The sequence below is a fragment of the Phacochoerus africanus genome, chromosome 13 (genome assembly GCF_016906955.1).
Source record: "Phacochoerus africanus isolate WHEZ1 chromosome 13, ROS_Pafr_v1, whole genome shotgun sequence".
Classification (NCBI taxonomy): domain Eukaryota; kingdom Metazoa; phylum Chordata; class Mammalia; order Artiodactyla; family Suidae; genus Phacochoerus; species Phacochoerus africanus.
In genome coordinates this window covers 50,600,718-50,621,654 of record NC_062556.1, presented here as the reverse complement: position 1 = coordinate 50,621,654, position 20,937 = coordinate 50,600,718, and the positions used below count along the sequence as shown (strand labels likewise).

Genomic DNA, 20,937 nt, shown 5'->3' with positions numbered 1-20,937 from the left:
ACAACTTTCATTTGACCCCTAGCCTGGGAACCTCCGTAGGCCGCAGGTGCTGCCCTAAAAAGGCAAAAAGAAAAAGGAAACTACATAAAATACAGTTTTTCTTTGTTTTTTAAAGGTCACATGTTAAATTCAATACCCAAAACTACCCTGAGACCTCAGAATTATCTGGGATATTTAATAAGCCCATTTTGGATGCCTAGTGAAGGTATTAGATGGAACTAGGCAATAAACTGAGGCATAAATAAATTTAAAAACATGGGCTGCAGAGACAAAACTTGAATGTGAAGTACAAAATAATAAAATACTGTAGAGGAATTTTTCTAACATTTCCAGGACTAGGTGAGTTTTAAACCATTATGAAATTGTATTAAGAATGCAAAATAAAGAGTTCTCTTGTGGCTCAGTGGATAAAGGATCCGGCATTGTTGTGCTTTGGTTTGGGTAGCTACTGTGGCACAGGTTCAGTCCATGGCCAGGGAACTTCCACGTGCCATGGGTGCAACAACAACAACAAAAAGAATGCAAAATGGTTACCTGAAGTCTTTATTACTTTTTAGGTGCAACAATTAGGCAGAGCTCTCCCCTTTGTAACTTTTACCCACCTAATTCTCCTGAATTTGAAAATATCTCTTATCAGTTGAGGACCTAGCCAGCCCATAGTGAGAATCTTAGAGAGTCACAGGACTGGTGAGAGACCTTGACAGAGGGGATGGGGAAAAGAAATCAAATCAGTTTCTAATTTAAGCTTGTCATTCATCATCAAAAGCATTTACTAAGTGCCTCCTCTTATGGTTCTTTGCTTGAGGGCTTAATTCATTGTTTCTGAGTATGAGGAAGTAAATTACTCTCCTTCTATCTTCAGCGGGACAGTAATGGTGTTTGTTTATCAGTCACTTGAAGAATTAACCCTCCACAATCCTGTTTAGTTTGCACCATGAAGATAAGCAGGTGCTCAGAGCCCAAAAGGAACCTGGATGAGTCTCAGTGAGAGAGTCAGGATTGGTGCCCCAAAAGTGTCCTCTCTCCTGCTTCTCTTATCATCCTTTTGGGGCATTTGTGTGGGTGGGCAAATAATATAGTCAAAAGTTCTTGAAATAACTGGTCAAACTTTAAAAATCTGTTTTCAGGTTTTCTTGGTTTAAACCTTTTTGTTGATAATAGTTCTTGTGACCCCATTCACTTTGAATGTTAATGTTCTAGGCACACAGTGAATTTCTCTCGCCTGGTTAGTGAGATTGGTTCCTAGTCTAGGGAGTCTTATTTTTTGTTGGATCCGAAACACAATGACTGAGAGATTTAAAAAAACTTTTGGGGTTGTCCAGAATCAGTATTGAGCTTCTAGACTTTCTAGAATTAATGTTTTGTCAGCCAATTTTTAGGTATCATACAATTCAAAAAAGAAAATCTTGCTTGGGATATTTTTTTAATTAAAAGAAAACTTATTAGAAAACATTGACCCAATTTTGAGAGTCCCAGAAGTTGTCAGCCAGAGCACTTAGGAAAGCTATTTTGAAGAAAGCAAGTGAATGGTTTAACCATAATTAGATATGTTATCACTAAAAACCATTTTAAAATAGCAACCAAAAATCAATCTCATAGTTCAAGATTAACTTAGAGTTACTAGTTTCGGAGTTCCCGTCGTGGTGCAGTGGTTAACGAATCCGACCAGGAACCATGAGGTTGCGGGTTCGGTCCCTGCCCTTGCTCAGTGGGTTAACGATCCGGCGTTGCCGTGAGCTGTGGTGTAGGTTGCAGACGCGGCTCGGATCCCGCGTTGCTGTGGCTCTGGCGTAGGCCGGTGGCTATGGCTCCGATTCGACCCCTAGCCTGGGAACCTCCATATGCCGCAGGGGCGGCCCAAGAAATAGCAAAAAGACAAAAAAAAAAAAAAACTTAGAGTTACTAGTTTTATGAATAATTGCATGTGGTATAATGTTACCATGCTTAGTTATGTGAAAAAGGAAAAAAATATTTGCCATTAATTTAGTCCCTTAATGATTCTTAGCTCACTAACATAGCTCCATTTATTTCCCTGGATAGTATATTTTCAGAATGCTTGGGGACTATGGATGAAACATGCTTGGTTGTGTTCTTAGTTTCACAAGTCATTCCCAATGGTGATTTTAAGTTTCTGAAGGCGTGTTTTAAGTATTCAGTTTTCTGATATTGTTGCTGTAAAAAATACAGATGTCTCATGTCATAATCTTTACAAGGCACTTTTGTTTTAACTTGTGCTCAGTTATTTTCAACTCTTTTTTTTTTTTAAAGGCAAATAAAAAATTAAAATTGGAAAATGGTGGCCTGGTAAGGGAGAATTTACGACTGAAAGCTGAAGTTGATAACAGATCACCCCAGAAGTACGTATTTTGCTCATAGAGCAATGTTTTAGATTATGTCGATGTTTTAGGATAAGCTGCTATTATAGTTTGTGTTTTTCATTTGACTTTTCATTGAAGCATATAAATTTAAGTAGAGTGTCTTAGCTCTAAACGTCAGGTGTATAGTTATGTTATTGATAAAATCTTAGTTAAAGCTAATTTTGAAGAAAGGACTTCCTTCTTAACATTTTTCTTATCTGATTAGCAACAGAATTGTTTTATGTGACCTAAGACAGGTGAGGCTTCAGTTGGTTTTACATACAACTGTTTGATGGTCTTAATGGGGAGTAAGGAGAGTAACATCATGCCCTATAGATGTTTTTTGAAATAGTCTTAATTATAGTTGAAATTCACATAGTGCTTTCTCTTTGTCAGGTACAACAACCTGTGATGGAGAACTGTTGTTATTCTCCGTTTACAGATGATGAAATGGAGGCATAGCAAGATTAATTTTTCTAAATCCACACAGCTAGTAAGTGGTGGAAATAGGATTTAAACCAGGTAGTCCAGCCCCGCAGTCTGTGCTCTCTTACATTACACTGAAAACTGTTACGCTATCACGCTACCCATTACGCAGAAAAGCCTATCTGAAATAGAATTAAGGCATCATTTGTTGGATTTTGAACAGATTTGAACTGTGTAATTACACGAATTTATTCTTCCTTTATCTTATTTTATTTATTTATTTTTTGCTCTTGGGGCTGCACCTGTGGCATACTGAAGTTCCCAGGCTAGGGTCCAGTCAGAGCTAGCTGCCAGCCTACATACACCACAGCTCCCACAATGCGGTATCTGAGCCATGTCTGCGACCTACACCACAGCTCATTGCAACGCTAGAGCCTTAACCTACTGAGCAAGGGCAGAGGTCAAACCCACGTCGTCATGGATCCTAGTTGGCTTCCTTTTTTTTTTTCACTGAGCCACAACGGGAACTCTATTCTTCTTTTATGATAGGATAGTTTTCACTCTTTTCCAAAAGGTAAGAGATTGTAGCTATTGTCTATATATAATTAGTAATAATTAATAATTTAATTAGCAATAATTAAATAACTAATTTAATAACTAGTATAAAATGATAAGAAACAGAGTTAACACGAAGATTGAGAATAGATGGGAGACAGTACTCGAAGTTATTATTCTTCTCGGAAAAAGATGACAAGTGAAAAGAGACTGTGGCCTCCATCCCTCTGAGAGGTGGCATGTCAGCACTCCACACTTTTTTCCTATCCAACGATAGGACTTCTTGTCTCTCTAGCGGAAGAAGACCAGACAGGCATAAACAAACCGTGGACAGTCATGCCATTTACCTCAGTGTCCATGTGTCAGTCTCCAATCCTCAGTCCGTCGATTGGCACTGGCAACCTGGTTTATAGCACAGAGAACTCTACCTAATATGCTGTGATAATCTTTGTGGGAAAATAATCTGAAAGAGAAAAAAACACTGGAAATTTATCCTACCAGAAGTAATTCTCTGCTTGTCAGTTGAAAAGGAGAAAATATTGCCTTCAGTAAGACCACGTGTGGTATCAGGAAATGGTAGAAGTAAACCATAATTACTCAGGGTAGAGATAACTAACCAATAGAGAGAGAAGGATAGCTTTTACTTTTAAATAGCTCCTTCCCCTGTGCTCTCCAACCTCATTTTTCTTTCACTTGAAATAATGTCCTACTTTGGCAAATTAGTGAAATAAGCTTAGGAAGTGATGCTGTTATTATGTGGTGGTTTGAATCTCTGCTCTTCTCATTTATTGGCAGCTCACTTTGCCAGTCATAGTAAATGCTTGTCCACTAGCCATTTCCCATAGCATGTTGCATGGAACTAAAACCATTTTGTTTGTAGCTTTTATTTCTTAAAAAGTTGCCTACCAGATTTCAGATTTAATGCCTATCACTAGGATGTGTGTGGCTCCTACCTGATAAACAGCTGAAGAATCTCACCTGAAGACACCTCGCCTCTGTTCTAACAAGCAGCTACACTTCTGAATCCCATATAATTTGGGGATTTGCTATCTTTAATTTCCATTCCTTCCCTTCAGGGGAAGGGAACAGTTTCACTTAAAAAACAACTTGAATTGACCCCTATTCCAGATCAATTTGAAATGCATTGAGGTATTAAATGCATTGCATTTGATTTATAGCCTTGTTTACTCTGCATCACCAAGCCCTGGTGGGATTCAGAAAGTAGCTGACCATAGCTGAAAATACCCAGATCTGGTTCACCTGAGGAGAGCTCCTATTTGTGCTCCTATTTGTATTGAAAAGAATACGAAATTTCAAGAGTTTTAAAGTAAATGTAAGCAAATAAAAACCATCCATTCCATCTCATTCCCCTGATTAGGAAGTGCCTTGACCAGTTATTTTTCTCCTGTCTATTTGGTTAGGTATCAAGGTATACTTTTTATACACATGGCCTTAGTTTCTGATGTATCTTTTGGGTTGTGCAGACATGTTCTACAAATCATGCAGAAGAGAGAGCTTTAAAATTTAGACTCTAGAGTGAGAAAAAATTAGGAAGATGAATTTGTCAGCTTGGGCTGCCATAACAAAATACTGTAGACAGGGTGGCTTAAACATTGCATATTTATTTTCTTAGTTCTAGAGGTTAGAAATCTCAGATAAAGGTTCGGCAGTTTCAGTTTCTGGTGAGGGCGCTCTTCTTGACTTGTAGACCTTTCCACTAGGTGCTTCACATGTCAGAGAGAAAGAGAGAGCTCTGGTTCCTCTGCTTTTTCTGACTGCTAGTGCTATCAGATTAGGGTCTCATTTAACCTTAATTAGCTTCTAAAGACCCTTTCTCTAATACAGTCACTTTGTGGATTAGGGCTGAATTCAGCATATGAATTTGGTAGGGGGCGAGGTTGGGAACACAATTCAGTCCATGGCAAAAGTTATTTCCTTTCAGGACACTCAAGTGAATATCATGCTATTGCCCCCAAACTAGACTTAAGATCTGGTGTGAACAAGGGGGGACTTAAACATTTACATTGGTCTCAAGTAGATAGTATTTTATAAATTTTTACAACAGTGCTATAATCTTTAAAATGAAATCTGGATTTTTTGTGTATCTCTTCCATTGCTGTTTTTCACGTCTTTCTTTTACCCGTCATTATATCCAATCTTAAAGTGTACCTGAATATTTTTTCTTTCTCAGCTTTAACTTAAAAGCCCTTTGAACAGTGTGACAGATAGCCTACTAAGCATACTTTTCTAGATTCAAAAAATATCCATTCTTGGAGTTCCCATTGTGGCTCAGCAATTAGGGAATCTGACGAGCATCCACGAGGCTGCAGGTTCAATCCCTGGCCTTGCTAAGTGGGCTAAGGATCCGGCGTTGCTGTGGCTGTGACGTAGGCCAGCAGCTGCAGCTCTGATTTGACCCCTAGCCTGGGAATCTCCATATGCCTCGGGTGTGGCCCTAAAAAGAAAAGAAAAGAAAAAAAAAATCCATTCTGTTTCTTGTTGAAAAGTCACTGTCCTGATATCTAAACTGATGGTCCAGAAACATATGTTCTTTTTCTTTGACTTGACATATCCAGTTCCTGAATTTGTAGTTCCCTTCTAATTCATTTCATCTGGAGAAAACAATCTGTTTGCCCTTTTAGTTTTCTCTAACATGGACCTCTAAGAGAATCAGATTTGATATTCAGAACTCAAGAGGTGGTGATAATGTCTTTAGTTTACAAAGCTGATATGTGAAGAAAACTCACTCTCCCAGCCAACCCAGAAATAGTGGAAATTTATTTACTTGACAATCTGCTGGATGCTTTGAACTATACAAAATAAAGTAGGTTAGGTTCCCTTGCTGTAATTTGTCTTACTACCTTGTGCTTTCCTGTCTTAGCTCATATCACAGATACTAATGACTAATGTTTGGTGTAATTATTCCACAAAAATCGTTTCATGGCTTTCTTTTCTGTTTGAGTGAGGACTATAGTTGTATTCACTATTATAACCCTGCATTTTGTAGAGTTCTGGTTAATATTCTGCTCATAACATATATTTGTTAAGTGAATAAAAACACAGCTCCCAAGACTATGAGGAAACAGACAAATCCAGAATGGGGTACAGTCACTAAGAAAATGACTAGATTTCTTCATTAAATTATTGGCAGAATGGGAGGGGAAGAGATCTAAGAGACATAATAACTAAAAGCAGTAGGTGGATTTTTTTGGGATATTAATTAATAACAAATGTCAAAAGACATTTTTGAGGCAATTGGATGTATTTGAATATGAACCGGATGTTAGATGATACAAAGGAATTACTGTTCATTTTGTTTAGGCTTTGTGGTTATTTAAGAAAATGTCCATATTTTCTTTTAAGAATGCATACTAAAATATGGGCTAATAGAATAATTTTAACAAAAGAAAATATAGTCAGTGGGTCACTGGCTTTCCTTTCTATAAATATGTATTTGGGAATGTCGTCGTGTCTTTAGTGAGATCTGTGGGTTTGATAGTGTCCCCCTGTAAGCATCATTTTTACTGCCCAGCAACCCCAGGGCTCACCACCATGGACAGTTCATCCATGCCTCAGTTCCTTCTAGGGGAAGATTAAGGCTCCGGATTCCCTGTAGATAGTGATCAGCATTTCCTTTTGTTGGTACATGAAAAGAAGTGCTCTGAGGAGGGAAAAATAGACTTAATAGATCACGACCTGTGCTTTCTTCTCATCCTGCTGTATTTATGTTCCTTGAGCCATCTCTTCGACTCCCATGGCTTTAATGATCATCTACATGTATGTCAGAGATTACAAAATAAAATCTAAATCTTTGGCCCTTCCTTTTCTCCCAAACTGTAGATATGTTTCCATCTTGCTGTCTTATACTTTCACTGAAGATCCACAAACATAGTAGTGAAATAAATTCTTATTCTAGAGAGAGACTACCTAGATTCAAATTTCCCTGATCCACCCTGCCCCTTTTTGCTTTACCCAATTTGTTTTCTTCATTCTCAGAAATCTTTTTTGGGGGGGGGGTCTTTTTGCCTTTTCTAGGGCTGCACCTGTGGCATATAGAGTTCCCAGGCTAGGGGTCTAATCGGAGCTGTAGCCACCGGCCCACGCCACAGCAACTCGGAATCCGAGCTGCATCTTCGACCCACACCACAGCTCACGGCAATGCTGGATCCTTAACCCACTGAGCAGGGCCAGGGATCGAACCCGCATCCTCATGGTTCCTAGTGTTAACCACTGCGCCACTACGGGAACTCCTCAGAATTGTTTTTTATAAAATATAAATCAAACTATTAAATCTCCTCCCTAAAACTATCCAATGTTTTCCTAAAACAAAATCCAAATTCTTTGCCAACTAATCAATGCTTGTCTATTCACTTCTTCTCATTCTCCTTCCCCCAGCTCATCCTGCTCCAACCTTCTCCTCTTGTACTCTGCTGTGGCCATGCTGAATTTCTCCCTGGGCCCAGATTTTCCATGTTATATCACATATCTTTGCTCACGTCTTTCCCTTTGCCTTCCCTGGTCCTCCCCAGTAACCTCTCTTATTCTGCCTGGTTAATTCTTAACTATCCTTTGAGATTGACCCCTGTTGTCAGTTTGTCTTTGAACTCCTTTAAGATTTTTCCATTGTTCTTATATCATGTTGTTTTAAGGATTACATCGTATACTGACCAGTTTCATGATTGTCATGCATAATTAATTTACAAGCTCCTTGGAACTAAGACATAATTTTTTTTTTTTTTTTTGCTTTTTAGGGCCACATCCAGTGCCTATGGAAGTTCCCAGGCTAGGGGTTGAATCGGAGCTGCAGTTGCTGTCCTGTGCCACAGCCACAGCTCACGCTAGATCCTTGACTCACTGAGCGAGGCCAGGGATCAAACCTGCATCCTCATGGATACTAGTCAGGTTCGTTTCCACTGCGCCACAACAGGAACTCCCAAGACACATTTTTAAAATGCACAGAAGGTGTTATCTGTATAAAGTGTGTGTGTGTGTATGTGTGTGTATTTTTTAATACCTTATATACTGCTTGGAGTGAACTGAGCAGGGAATGAAGATCTTGAGCTTTCTTGAAGCTTGAGGTATAAAGGGTCTACGAGGGAAGGAAGTCAGATTCCTGGCATTCTCCAAATGAGGAGAGGAGGGGGTTTTCCTAAATTGCACTAGAGATTGAGAGTTAGAGGAAAGGATGAGGCAGTGTCTGAGCTTGCCTGGCTCCAGGACCAGGTTCTTGTCTGAGTCTCTTGATGTGAACCAGAATTTCCTGCCCTTCTGTCTCCATGCTGACTGTGTGCTGTGCCCTGCCCTGGTTCACAGGTCTGCTCTTCCTAAACTGTGTCTCAAGATGTGCCAGCACCACTCAGACAACAGCTGGCTTTCAGCTTCTGCAGCACCTCTGCTCTTGCTGGCCTTGACTGTTCTCTCCTCTTGACCTTTTCTGGCCTTTTTTGTTTCTCACGATTCTGTGCTGAGAAACACCATGATTCCCGGTATTTGACCCCAGCCTGATCCATTGACTGATTCTGCTTATGCCCTTTGGTTTTCCCGGAAGGGGAACTTGTAGACTGTCAGGGGAGCCTGATGATACCCTGGGGCCAGACTGTGACAGGCGGGTGTGCTCAGGCCCCTCAGCTGCCTGAGGGGCCCTTCTCTGGATATTCAGCTAATTGGGGGCGGACAGTTACTGCAGTTTTTGTCAGCTTGTCTTTATTGTATTGATAAGATATTTTAGGAGCCTGCAGTGCATGCTAATAACTAAGCCATAAGGTTGTCGAAAAGATTATGAACTGCTTGAGAACAAGGATAATGTCTTGTACTCCTTTTGTTTTCCTTCCTCATAGCCCCTCAGCATGTATGAGTCCTCAGTAACTGTCAGCTGAGTAATAATTACAGAGTGGCTAGATCACAGATTTTGGTTTTGTTTCATATTGTTCCACATGCTGAGAGAGATTGATTTAACTGTAGTGAAAAATGTATCGATAGTAGTTCAGAGATTTTTCAGGAATGCTTTTTTTCAACCAACGATAATTGTACTCTTTTTATACCATTGAGATTTTTGTTGTTGTTAAGGTTAGTACATTTTGGGAAAAGGTGTAAGTCCTTTATTCCTCTGAGAACTGTAAAAAGATCTGAAATAGCATGTATCGAGGTTCTCTCCTTCATGAAAGATTAGGATCCCATTGATGTCATGTCGTCTTCAAGGTTGAACTTTTAGGGCAGAAAATTGGGGATTTCTACATGGAATTGAAATGAAATATGTTTATCCATTAGAATGGAATTTATTCGAGTAAAAAGAGTAGTCTGTCTTCACAGGCAATGAATATGGATGTGGGTTGGCCCTTTTTAGAGACTTACCACGAAAAAGAATCTGTTCCTCTTCAATTTACATATGCTGCCTAACACTTGAGTTGTTCCTAGTAAGAATTTGTAGGTATCTCAGCAAGAATTTTCACCAGTTTTTCACTGCAAATGCATGGTTAGTTTAATAAACATACACAAAAAACTTCTTTAAAATTGTGTTAATAATATGAGTATTAATAATATGAGCTCTTAATGGCGTTTCTCTGCTCCTCATTTGAAAGCTTGCATATCAGCCTCTACCTTAATTCTTTTTTTTTTGTCTTTTTGCTATTTCTTGGGCCGCTCCCTCGGCATATGGAGGTTCCCAGGCCAAGGGTCGAATCGGGACTGTAGCCACCGGCCTACACCAGATCCACAGCAACGCGGGATCTGAGCCGCGTCTGCAACCTACACCACAGCTCACGGCAACGCCGGATCCTTAACCCACTGAGCAAGGCCAGGGACCGAACCCGCAACCTCATGGTTCCTAGTCGGATTCGTCAACCACTGCGCCACAACGGGAACTCCTCTACCTTAATTCTTAAGCAGTGTTTTTGGGAGGTGGAGGAGGGAAGACGGGTTTGCAGGGGCTTTAATTCTTGGCCTGGTTCCACTGTCCATGTGACCTTTGTCATTATGGGTGTGGCATTGTTTTTGTTCTTGCGGTACTTGGGTACTTTGTGTTTTGTGCTAAAACTGAGGTGCTGTATAACAAAGCTTGTGTTTTTTTATTCATGTTAGACCCTAAGATAAGTAAGTACCTATGTGGTGTTTAGATCCTAAAAGTTTGCATTTAAAATTTTACTCCTTTTACATAAGCAGCTTTTTTCGTTGTAGTTGAAAATGCCTGCTGTTTGTGCATGGGTCAGGCAAGATGATCCTGCATGTTTTTTACACCTAGTGCAGTTAAAGATGGAACTTGTGTTTAGGGTTCTGGTTCAGATTTAGTATTCATATCTCTGGTTAAAATAGTTAACACTTTTGGGGTTGGCATTTGCCAGGCGATCTGTCTGTGCTATAGTTTTCGGCAAGGCCATTTTAATAAATGACCTTTGGGAGTTTGAAAGTACTCTTGAACTTATGTCTAGAATGTAAAAAGTATTTGATAATTATTTGTTTATCAGACTTTGCCCATACATATCTGTATGCTTTTCTACATCTTGTTATTTCCTCTCCCTATTTCTATTAACAAATGTATGTTTTAATAAGCATTACAACAATGCTAGTCCCTTGATTGTGTATACAGACTTGGCACCCAGCAGACATGCTTGCATTTTGCACTACATCGTAGTATAAGTAGGTGGTGCTCTTACTTGAGAAGGAATCTCATGTTCAAGCTTCTCATGTTCAAGCATAACTTCATACATGGTATTTGGACTCAGCAGATTTGAATTTAAATCCTCTTCCTGCTGCTTCCTCTCTCCATAACCTTGAACAAGAGACAACCTTTTAAAGTTTCTTGTTTATCATCTTTAACATAAGAATAGTAGATCTTGCTTCATAAAGTTGACATGGTTAAATTAAATAAGTTAATATATATAAAGCATAAAGCAATGTACTTGACACAAGTATACTTTCAGTGAACATTGGCTCCTGTTACTGTTATCATCACTATCATTAGTAGTCATTTACACTACTATAGAAGATTTATCTGTTACACTTACTTTTGCTAATTTCCACCCCCAAAGTTCACTGTTCTATCTTTATTTATTTGGATGTTGGGCCAGGGAATAGAAATTTTGTGTTGGGTCTTCAGGAGGGAGGAATTTTTTCTTGTTCTCTCTCAACATGCTTCATATATTTTTGTGAACTCAACTAGTGTGACTATGATTGGCCATGGATAATACTTTTATGATTAACAAGTTCTCTAGGAATGTAGCATTTTCATAACTGTTTTTAAACAGAGAAAAGTCTCTTGAAGAAACACTAGCAAGTCATCAGGCTCAGCAGTGGATGAAAATGCACAGGCCACCTCCCAAAGCCTCCCTAGTAGTTTAAAGACAGTGCTCTCCCCATCCTCCTAAGACACATGCAGGGATGGGATAGATAGGGGAGATGCACAGACAGACAGCTCCTTGGAAGCAAGTAAGAGCTTTGACTGCCCACAGTCCTGGTCCTCCCTGTCCTCTTTGCCTGTAGTACACCCCCTCCCCGTCCCGAACACATATGCACATGGCAGAGCACAGCACTGTGACCTCTCCCTTTCTGTGCCACTCCTCCCAAACCTCAGGTCCTGAAGAGCTCATATTACAAGAGCTCATATTATGTAACTCACTTAAGTTATGTGTAATCAAAAAGAGGCCTCTGCAAACTTATGGGCTCTCTAACTCATGCATTAAATGCTTCAGCGAGTTCCCGGTATGGCTCAACAGGTTACAGACCTGACTAGTATCCATGCGAATGGGGGTTCTATCCCTGGCCTCACTCAGTAGGTTAGGATCTGGCCTTGCCGTGAGCTGTGGTGTAGTCACAGATGCAGCTTGGATCCTCTTATTGCTGTGGTTGTGGTGTAGGCCGGCAGCTATAGCTGATTTGACCCCTAGCCTGGGAACCTCCATATGCTGCGGGTCAGGCCCTAAAAAGACAGAGGAAAAGAAGAAAGCTTCAGGAGACAATACTTAGGAAAGGGAAAGGAATGATACAAAGTTTTTTTTTTTTTTTTTTTTTTGCCTCTGAAACTCCACGGCTCTTCTGTTTAAAATAAAAAGGTATTTTCCTAGTATCTCTGTAAGTCAGAGAATGTGAAGATACACACCTGCAGCTGATTTTAGCCAGGCATCTCCATAGTAAAATTTAAGGGATGACTGAGTCATTTTTCCTTAGCTAAGTGTAACAGTTCTTTAAAAAACAATTGTGGAGACTCACTTTAATTTACATGGTTTTCCCACATACCAAGCGTTACTTTAGTACAGGTAATTCTCATTTGCCATGGTTGTATAGAACCGTAAAAATAACCATTCATCCTAAAACCAAGCAAAGCAATCTTAATAATCAATGAGAAAAATCAAACTGTTCTATAAACTAAGAATTTTTGTCAAAACATTAAATCTTTTCCTGTCAGGTATAAGTATTATATATATGAAGATGAAAAATAGTAAAACTGATATTAATATTTATATAATAGTTTACAACATTAGAAACATTCAGAATTGAAGTGTTTAATTTCTTTTAAAAAAACTTATGGACACAGCAGAAATTAATGCAACATTGTAAATCAATTATAATAAAATTTAAAAACTTACGGAGAATATAATCTGAATGGTGCTTGCCTTATCGTATCATAGCTTTGATATGAAGGTAACAACTTTTCTAACATTTTGACAAATTGTCACACACCTAAGCTTTAACATTTTATCCTTTTGTGCTTTCATTGTGGTGAAATAGCTCCATAGCACTTTAATGTGAAGGGTTTTTTTTTGCCAGCTTGTCACTTCCAGTAGACATCTTTATCCTTTTTGTCACAACCACATCTCTCATTTATGTGAATAAGTTTGCCTTTCCCAGGTTCCTCTGGCATATCTAGGGTCTCTTAAATAGTGGCAGTTTCAATATTCCCACGGTCAGCTTTTCTACTCTAAGTGCATTTACATTTGATTCTAATTTTACTCCTAGTGTTACACACTTCTCCATTTCTTATTGCACTTCATCTTTGTTGGCCAGTTCTGTCTTTTGATTACGCATTTTTGTAAAAGGTCATGTGGCTGTGGCCGCAGGCACAACTGCATGTTTTACTGCCTGTGTGTGACCGGACTTACAGGCACACAGGGACCAGTCACTTTCAAACTTTGCAAGAAGTGACCTGATTGGTCACTGATCGTGATGCACAGTCTGTTATTTACATAGTGAACTTCACAACTGGGCAGCTACTCACAGTTAATATAATGTGGTAAATTTGAAGCATGTTGTTAAGTGGCTGGTGGCATTTAACTAAACTGCAGTAACTGAAATTTGTACATATTGGAAGCATTTACATCAAGGACCTCAATATTGAGCATCTGTCAGATAGACCAGATCACAAAAGCCTGTCAAGATCCGGAGATGGCTTCTACTTTTTTTCACTCTTAGCTCAGGTAGCAAGTAAGGAAAAGATTTGAAATCAAAGGTACATGGGAGGCAGATGGGTTCACTTCTCCAGAGCCCCTCTTGTTTCTCCTGAAGAGGTTTCTGAAGTTCGGTGATCTCAGCAACCACTGGGCTTGCTGCTTTAATCCCTTTTGTTGGGCATGCCATTGAGAGCTAGAGAGACAAAGTAAATTACTCAGGTTTTTGCAACTAGTTGATGGCCACATAGCATTAGAGGTTAATTCTTTGGACATGTGGTTCTGGCATTTGTTCTTTTACCACATTTGCTTTTTTCTGACCCCCTTCAGACACATCCTATTCCTACTGTGTGACGGGCTATGAGAAAATGTGGTCTTGGGAACTTTTTATTGTTAGAGATGCCCTTACTTTAGTTATAAAGCTTTTTGAACATCTTACAGCATTAACATCTTACAACAGTTAATGCTGTAAGATGAAAAATCCTTTAAGCTTCTAGATTCTAGCAGAACACACTTCTGATATCAGATGCTGCTCCCAAACTGCTTTATGATGTTTTCTTCAACATAATGAAGCCTTTGGCCATCACTGCTGCTTTGAAAATCAAAGCCTTTTGGTCTCTAATGGAATGTTTATAAAAATACTCCATTTTGAAATTTGCTCAGGAAAAGGAAGTATGGTAAATGATGTTAGAAATCCCTCTGGCTTGCCTTGGCATTGATTCATTTAATGTTATTTATGTACTCTGGAAATATCTCGAATTAGTGTGAATAGGAGTATTAAAGCCCAAAGTTAAATAAGCTCTTATTTTCTTCCATGGACATATAGCATCAGGTACGCATCCCTAGTATTATTTCTATATGATCAAGTAAATGGGCCTTTTTCCAAATTTAATATAGGTATCTAAAGCAAGCTAAAATCCCTGTTACCTATGTCAAGTCTGCCTGTGCATTTTCTTGCTAAGGTGAAAGCAGAAAGATTTTTTTGGGGGGGGGGTGGAGCAGAGTGTAGAACAGCACACCTGTAGATTAGTGGCAGCGGGCAGGGGTGGGGGACTATATTGTGTATGTGACTCTCTGTTGCTTTCCTTAGTGTCAGTGAAAAAAACAAAATGAATTGTTAAGACTTATGAAACATTTAGTGTAGTAACATTGTAACACATAATACTCACATGTAAAAGAGGCCCAAGGACCTTTGGCTCATCTTGTGGTGTTGGCTCTGTCTTGATGTAAGGCATTGATGTATCGTAAAGTTAGAAAATAACATTTATTCAAGAAATATTGGAGTTCCCGTCGTGGCGCAGTGGTTAACGAATCCGACTAGGAACCATGAGGTTGCGGGTTCGGTCCCTGCCCTTGCTCAGTGGGTCAAGGTTCCGGCGTTGCCGTGAGCTGTGGTGTAGGTCACAGACGCGGCTCGGATCCTGCATTGCTGTGGCTCTGGCGTAGGCCGGTGGCTATAGCTCCGATTCGACCCCTAGCCTGGGAACCTCCATATGCCGCAGGAGCGGCCCAAGAAATAGCAAAAAAGACCAAAAAAAAAAAAAAGAAATATTTAATGAGGAACTACTGTATACCAAGAATTGCTCTAGGGAGCTAGCCCTAAGTATAAGACGGTCAATTCCCTGATTTCCCGGAGTTTATACTCTAATGGGGAAGAGAGAGACAGAAAACAAATAACCTGTATAGATCATTTAATTAATTGAGGAGTTTGTTGGCTTTTACTACATGTTTCTTTTAGTTTGCCGGCCAGCACAGGTCCCTTATTAGCATGGTAAAAAGGTCTGACCACTTGAAGTATTGTAGACGTGCCAAGTATTGAGAGAGAATTTTGGGGAACTGAGGGCGGTGACTTTTTAGAAAACACCCAGGTCCTTCAAGTGAATCCTGCTTGCTTGTCTCTCTCATCTGCTTCGTTGCTGGCCTTTGTTGCTAGTTCTCATGGCACTTCAGCTTTCTCTCCAGAGTGATAAAAAATACACTTAGGTTATCATTTTAACTTTGACTCAGAACAATTTGTTAACTAACTTCTTTTAAAAACCTAATAATAAAAAATTAGAGGCAAACATATCATCATAAAATGACATTATGTTTGGAATTCCCTTAATCATCTTAATTCCAGACTAAGCAGCTGCTAATACTTTGGGAAACATTCCTTACTTGTCACCATTTCTTATATAGGCCTCTGAGTTCCCAAGGACATCCTTTGATAACAGCTAATTTACTATCTAGTGAAATTATTTGATTTTAAGTCGTTTAATTTTTTTTTTCACCTGAGGATAGGTTTATTATAAAAATTGCACTTAAAGATTTTTTTTATTTTGGTAAGCAAGTTCAAGGTCGTCACTTCTGCTGTTTGCATTAAATAAACATGCTACACGGTTTTTCCATTTAAAAATATAGAGGTTATTTGATTATGCCAGAGTAGTTACAGTCAAGAACCCACAAATATTGCTGAATGAACTTTAGGATCTTTGTCTATCTTTTAAAATTCTCTTGCAGAAATGACTGCTCTATCAAATACTACATTTACAAACAACAATACTTTTCCTTGGCGAAGAAGGAAAAAGTACCATCATTTACTTTAACCAAGTACTCATAGTAGTAAACTTTGTCCTTAAAACAGGGAGGCTTGTTATTGCTGTTGCTTTTATTTTTGTTATACCTATGATGTTTGCTTTGTTTTTTAGAGGTTGAAGGGAGTTCAGTTAGTTGTAGTGAGTAGATCCATGTTTGGGAACGTGTCTTTTAAAGTCCTTTCTAACCCTGAGATTTTATGAATCTGTATTTAGTTTTGCCCCTGCTTTTTTCACTTAGTGGCAGGGGTCCTGTCAGGGGAGAGCTGGAGAGTGAATTGGCTATAATTTAGGAGGAGGTGGTGGGCGTGGAGCGGGTGTCATAGAACACACAGTAGTTGACTAAGAGGTGCAGTTACTGTTGGCTCCTCCTCCTTTTCAGTTTTTATTAATAGTTAGTACATTTCTCTTGATTGTAATTATTTTTGTAGTGGGGGGGAGGGAAGAAAAAGGTAATAAGCCCATAGATTGAAACAACTTTGAGAAGTCTCCTACTCAAGTACGTTGCTCCAAACAGACAATCCCCGAATTCTTCAAGATGTGTCTGTGTTTGAGTCATCAAAAAGATGATTAAGGGAGTTCCCATTGTGGCTCAGTGGGTTAAGGGCCCAACATTGTCTCTGTGAGGATGTGGGTTGGCTCCCTAGTCTAGCTCAGTGGGTTAAGGATCTGGCATTGCCACAAGCTGTCGTGTCGAAGATGCAACTTGGATCTGGTGTTGCCGTGGCTGTGGTTTAGGCCTCTGGTGCCGCTTTGATTCAACCCCTGGCCTGAGAACTTCCATATGCCACACGTGTGGCCATAAAAAGAAGAAGAAAAAAAAAAAAGATTAAGAAAAGGCCTTTTAAAAGAACTTTTGTGTAGAGAAGTTATTTTTTATGGGGTTAGAATGTAAGGTTTATGTTTATTAACTCATAAGAAACAGTTTCCTAAAAGATGGAATTTTCCTTGGTGGTGAGATAGAATTTAACATAGATCATTGTGTCATCAGCTCAAATATACTACCAGCCATATGAGGTGCATAAACATTGTTTTCTGGAATGAAACCATACCAATTCTTAGGGGAATAATGAAAACAAGATAATCCCAAATGAAAGGAGAGAATTTTTGATGTGTTCTTTTTCATTTACTTTTCAAAGTGTTCCTTTTCAGAAAATATTTCTGTGTGTAATATATTGGAACCACAAGCACTGACTTTGTATCTCAAAGTTAGAAGAAATGAAATTGATGTCCCACACAGTTGTAAAATGCTCGAAGTAGGTAGAGCTGAAATGAACTAAAAAGCCTAGTGTTCAGAAAGGCCAAGTAAAAACTTCAGATCAAGGGTGGCTGTAATTGAAAGGGTCCAAATAAGTATTTAAAACCACTCCTGCTGGAACTGCTAAGATTTCTGAATTTCAAATTGGTGTTTTATGTTTGACAAGGTGACATTGTATAAGAAATGTATTGTAAAACACCTCTGTACGATAGGAAAATGATTGAATGTAAATATTTCAAGATGTGGACCACTGTTCAAATGTTATCATAAATCTTTGCCATTGTTTTAGGGAATAACTCTTCATGCATATATGAGCTGAATTAATAGCGCTAGCTCTTGAAAGGGAAATCATCAACGAGTTTCTGGCTCCTGCTACTGCTAGTGTGGCTTGACCATGAAAGTGTCTTATTAGGTCTTTGCTGTTAATTATCATATGCTTATTATTACATAAATGGGAACCTTTTTTGTTGTTGTTTTTTGGTTTTTGAGTCTTTTTAGGGCTGCACCTGTGGCACATATGGAGGTTCCCAGGCTAGGAGTCGAAATGGAGCTGTAGCCGCTGACCTACACCACAGCCATAGCAGTGCGGGATCCGAGCCACGTCTGTGGCCTACATCACTGCAACACCGGATCCTTAACCCACTGAGCGAGGTCAGGGCTCGAACCCGCAACCTCATGGTTCCTAGTCGGATTCGTTAACCACTGAGCCACGACAGGAACTCCCTGGGGACCTCCTTTTGAAGATAGCACCTCTGGCATTGTTCTTATGCTGAAATGTCACTGTTATGTGAAATTAGAATGTGCAGAGACAATCGGCACTCTTAAACTTGGAAGAGGAAAGAAAAAATTTTGAACTAGAAGGTTAACTATCCTTCCCTTCCTTGCAGGTTTGGAAGGTTTACCGTAGCTGCTCTTCAGTCCAAAGTAGAGCAGTATGAACGTGAAACCAATCGCCTCAAGAAAGCCCTGGAACGAAGTGATAAGTATATAGAGGAATTAGAATCTCAAATTACACAGCTAAAAAATTCAAGTGATGAGAAGGAAGCTCGGAATTCCATTTGCCAGAGAGCACTTTCTACAGATGGCAAGGGGAACACAGGCAGCGAGGAGGACATGGCGTCCAAGAATCAAGGTGATGGTGCCAGGAAGCAGCTTGGCTCATCCACCTCGAGTTCTCACCTGGCAAAACCTTCTAGCAGTTCTGCCAGGCAGGAAAGCACCAACAAAACAGAACCCAGTTGTTGTAAAAACAAAGACCTATATCAGAAACGGGCGGAAATAATGTTAGATGTGACCGATACAAGTATGGATACTTATTTGGAAAGAGAGTGGGGCGGGAAGCCGAGCGATTGTGTAGCCTACAAAGATGAAGAGCTCTATGATCTTCCAGCCCCCTGCACTCCTTTGTCCCTTAGCTGCCTTCAGCTCAGTACGCCAGAAAATAGAGAGAGCTCTGTGGTCAAAGCAGGTGTTTCCAAAAAGCACCCAAACCATCTCAGAAAATTGGTGTTTGATGATTTTTGTGATTCTCCTGGTGTTTCTAATAAAGATTCTTCAGAAGATGATAGAAGTGAAAGTGAAAAGAAATCAGAATGTTTTACTTCCCCAAAGACAGGGTTTTGGGATTGTTGTTCCACAAGCTACACCCCCAGCTTGGATTTTGAAAGCTCAGAGGGGAACACCATAGCAAATTCTGTTGGAGAAATTTCTTCAAAATTGAGTGAGAAATCAGGCTCGTGTTTATCCAAGAGGTTGAATTCTATCCGCTCTTTTGAAATGAATCGGACAAGAACATCCAGCGAAGCATCAATGGACGCGGCTTACCTTGACAAAATCTCGGAGTTGGATTCGATGATGTCAGAGTCCGACAACAGCAAGAGCCCTTGTAATAATGGTTTTAAGTCACTGGACTTGGATGGGTTATCAAAGTCATCCCAAGGCAGTGAATTCCTTGAGGAACCAGATAAGTTGGAAGAAAGAACTAAGCCACATCTTTCCAAAGGCTCTCTAACTACTGATCAGTTAGAAAATGGAAATGAATGGAAATCCAACTCTTTTTTTCTCCTCTCTCCATCTGACCAAGAAATGAACGAAGATTTTTCACTCCATCCCAGTTCGAACCCAGGAACTAATGAAATCAAACCCCCGAGCTGTTTGTTTCAGACTGAGTTTTCCCAGGGTGTTTTGTTAAGCAGTTCACACCGTCTGTTTGAAGATCAAAGGTTTGGGTCATCTTTGTTCAAGATGTCCTCAGAGATGCATGGTCTCCAGAACCACCTTCAGTCTCCTTGGTCTACTTCCACTTCCTTTGTGCCTGAAAAGAGGAATAAAAATATGAATCAGTCAACAAAAAGAAAAATCCAGAGCAGCCTTTCCAATGCCAGCCCATCCAAAGCAACTAAAAGTTGACTCAGAAGAGAGGCATCATTTCTGTTTTTGTCTTGAGAGGAAGATAAGATTTTAAAGTTAACTTTTTTCCCCTCAAAAGGTCTATATGATTTGGAATTGATTATCTTTAGTCAGGTGTCAAGTCAGAATGGTGTACCCAGGATACTTTTGTCCATTTTGAAGAGTTTAGTTATTTTCATTTTCATTTGGGATCATTTTGACCAGAAAAGGTAGGGAGAAGGTTTCTTTTCTTTCTTTCTTTTTTTTTTTTTTTCTTTTTAGGGCCGCACTCGAAGCATGTGGAGGTACCCAGCCAGGCTAGGGGCCAAATCAGAGCCACAGCTGCCGACCTACGCCACAGCCACAGCAATGCAGGATCCAAGCTGTGTCTGTGATCTACACCACAGCTCACGGCAACGCCAGATCCTTGACCCACTGAGCGAGGCCAGGGATCGAACCCACAACCTCATGGTTCCTAGTCGGATTATTTTCTGCTGCGCCATGGTGGGAACTCCGGGAGAGGATTTCTTTTTAACAAATACTGCATGTATCTGGTTTGGGTATGTTTTGTTTTCTTAAATTTTGATTTAACTATTCAGATACAGTGGCTCATTAATAAGCCTCAGTTATCCTCAGAACTTGTATTTCTTAAATAAAACTTTTGGTGTTGTCTACATACTGCTCACAAGGCATTCGGGTTTCTGTAAAGCTTTTCCTAGGGTGGAAATTACTTTGCCTGCCCCTTTTTATTTATGTTTAGTGATGGCCTAACTTTTATACAAGGCCATGATAGAGAAACAGCACTCGAACCTTAGTCCAATATACTTTTTTTTTTAAGGTTCTTTGTATATGTTTGCGTTTTTGACATTGTTTTTTGTCCAGTTTTTGTGAAAACATGTGCTAGTGTGAAAGAATAGACTTTGATTTGCTCATCTTTTTGTGTGTTGAATATCAGAAATTCAGCCTACTTGAGCAAGAAAGAAGGCACTGAACAGTTGGGTTTG

General features: G+C 39.6%; 1 protein-coding gene across 4 annotated transcripts in view; it reads left to right on the top strand.

Annotated features, from left to right (window-relative positions):
* OBI1 (ORC ubiquitin ligase 1) overlaps positions 1–20,226 on the top strand; it is a 41,637-nt gene extending 21,411 nt beyond the window's left edge. For 2 of the 4 annotated variants that reach the window (XM_047756191.1, XM_047756190.1), the window contains 2 exons: positions 2,269–2,357; positions 18,433–20,226. In XM_047756191.1, coding sequence (XP_047612147.1) covers positions 2,269–2,357; positions 18,433–19,954 — 1,611 coding nt within the window. In that variant the 3' untranslated portion in view covers positions 19,955–20,226. The remainder of the gene's footprint in view (positions 1–2,268; positions 2,358–18,432) is intronic. The other 2 variants (XM_047756189.1, XM_047756192.1) reach the window with 1 other exon arrangement.
* The last annotated feature ends 711 nt before the right edge of the window (positions 20,227–20,937 follow it).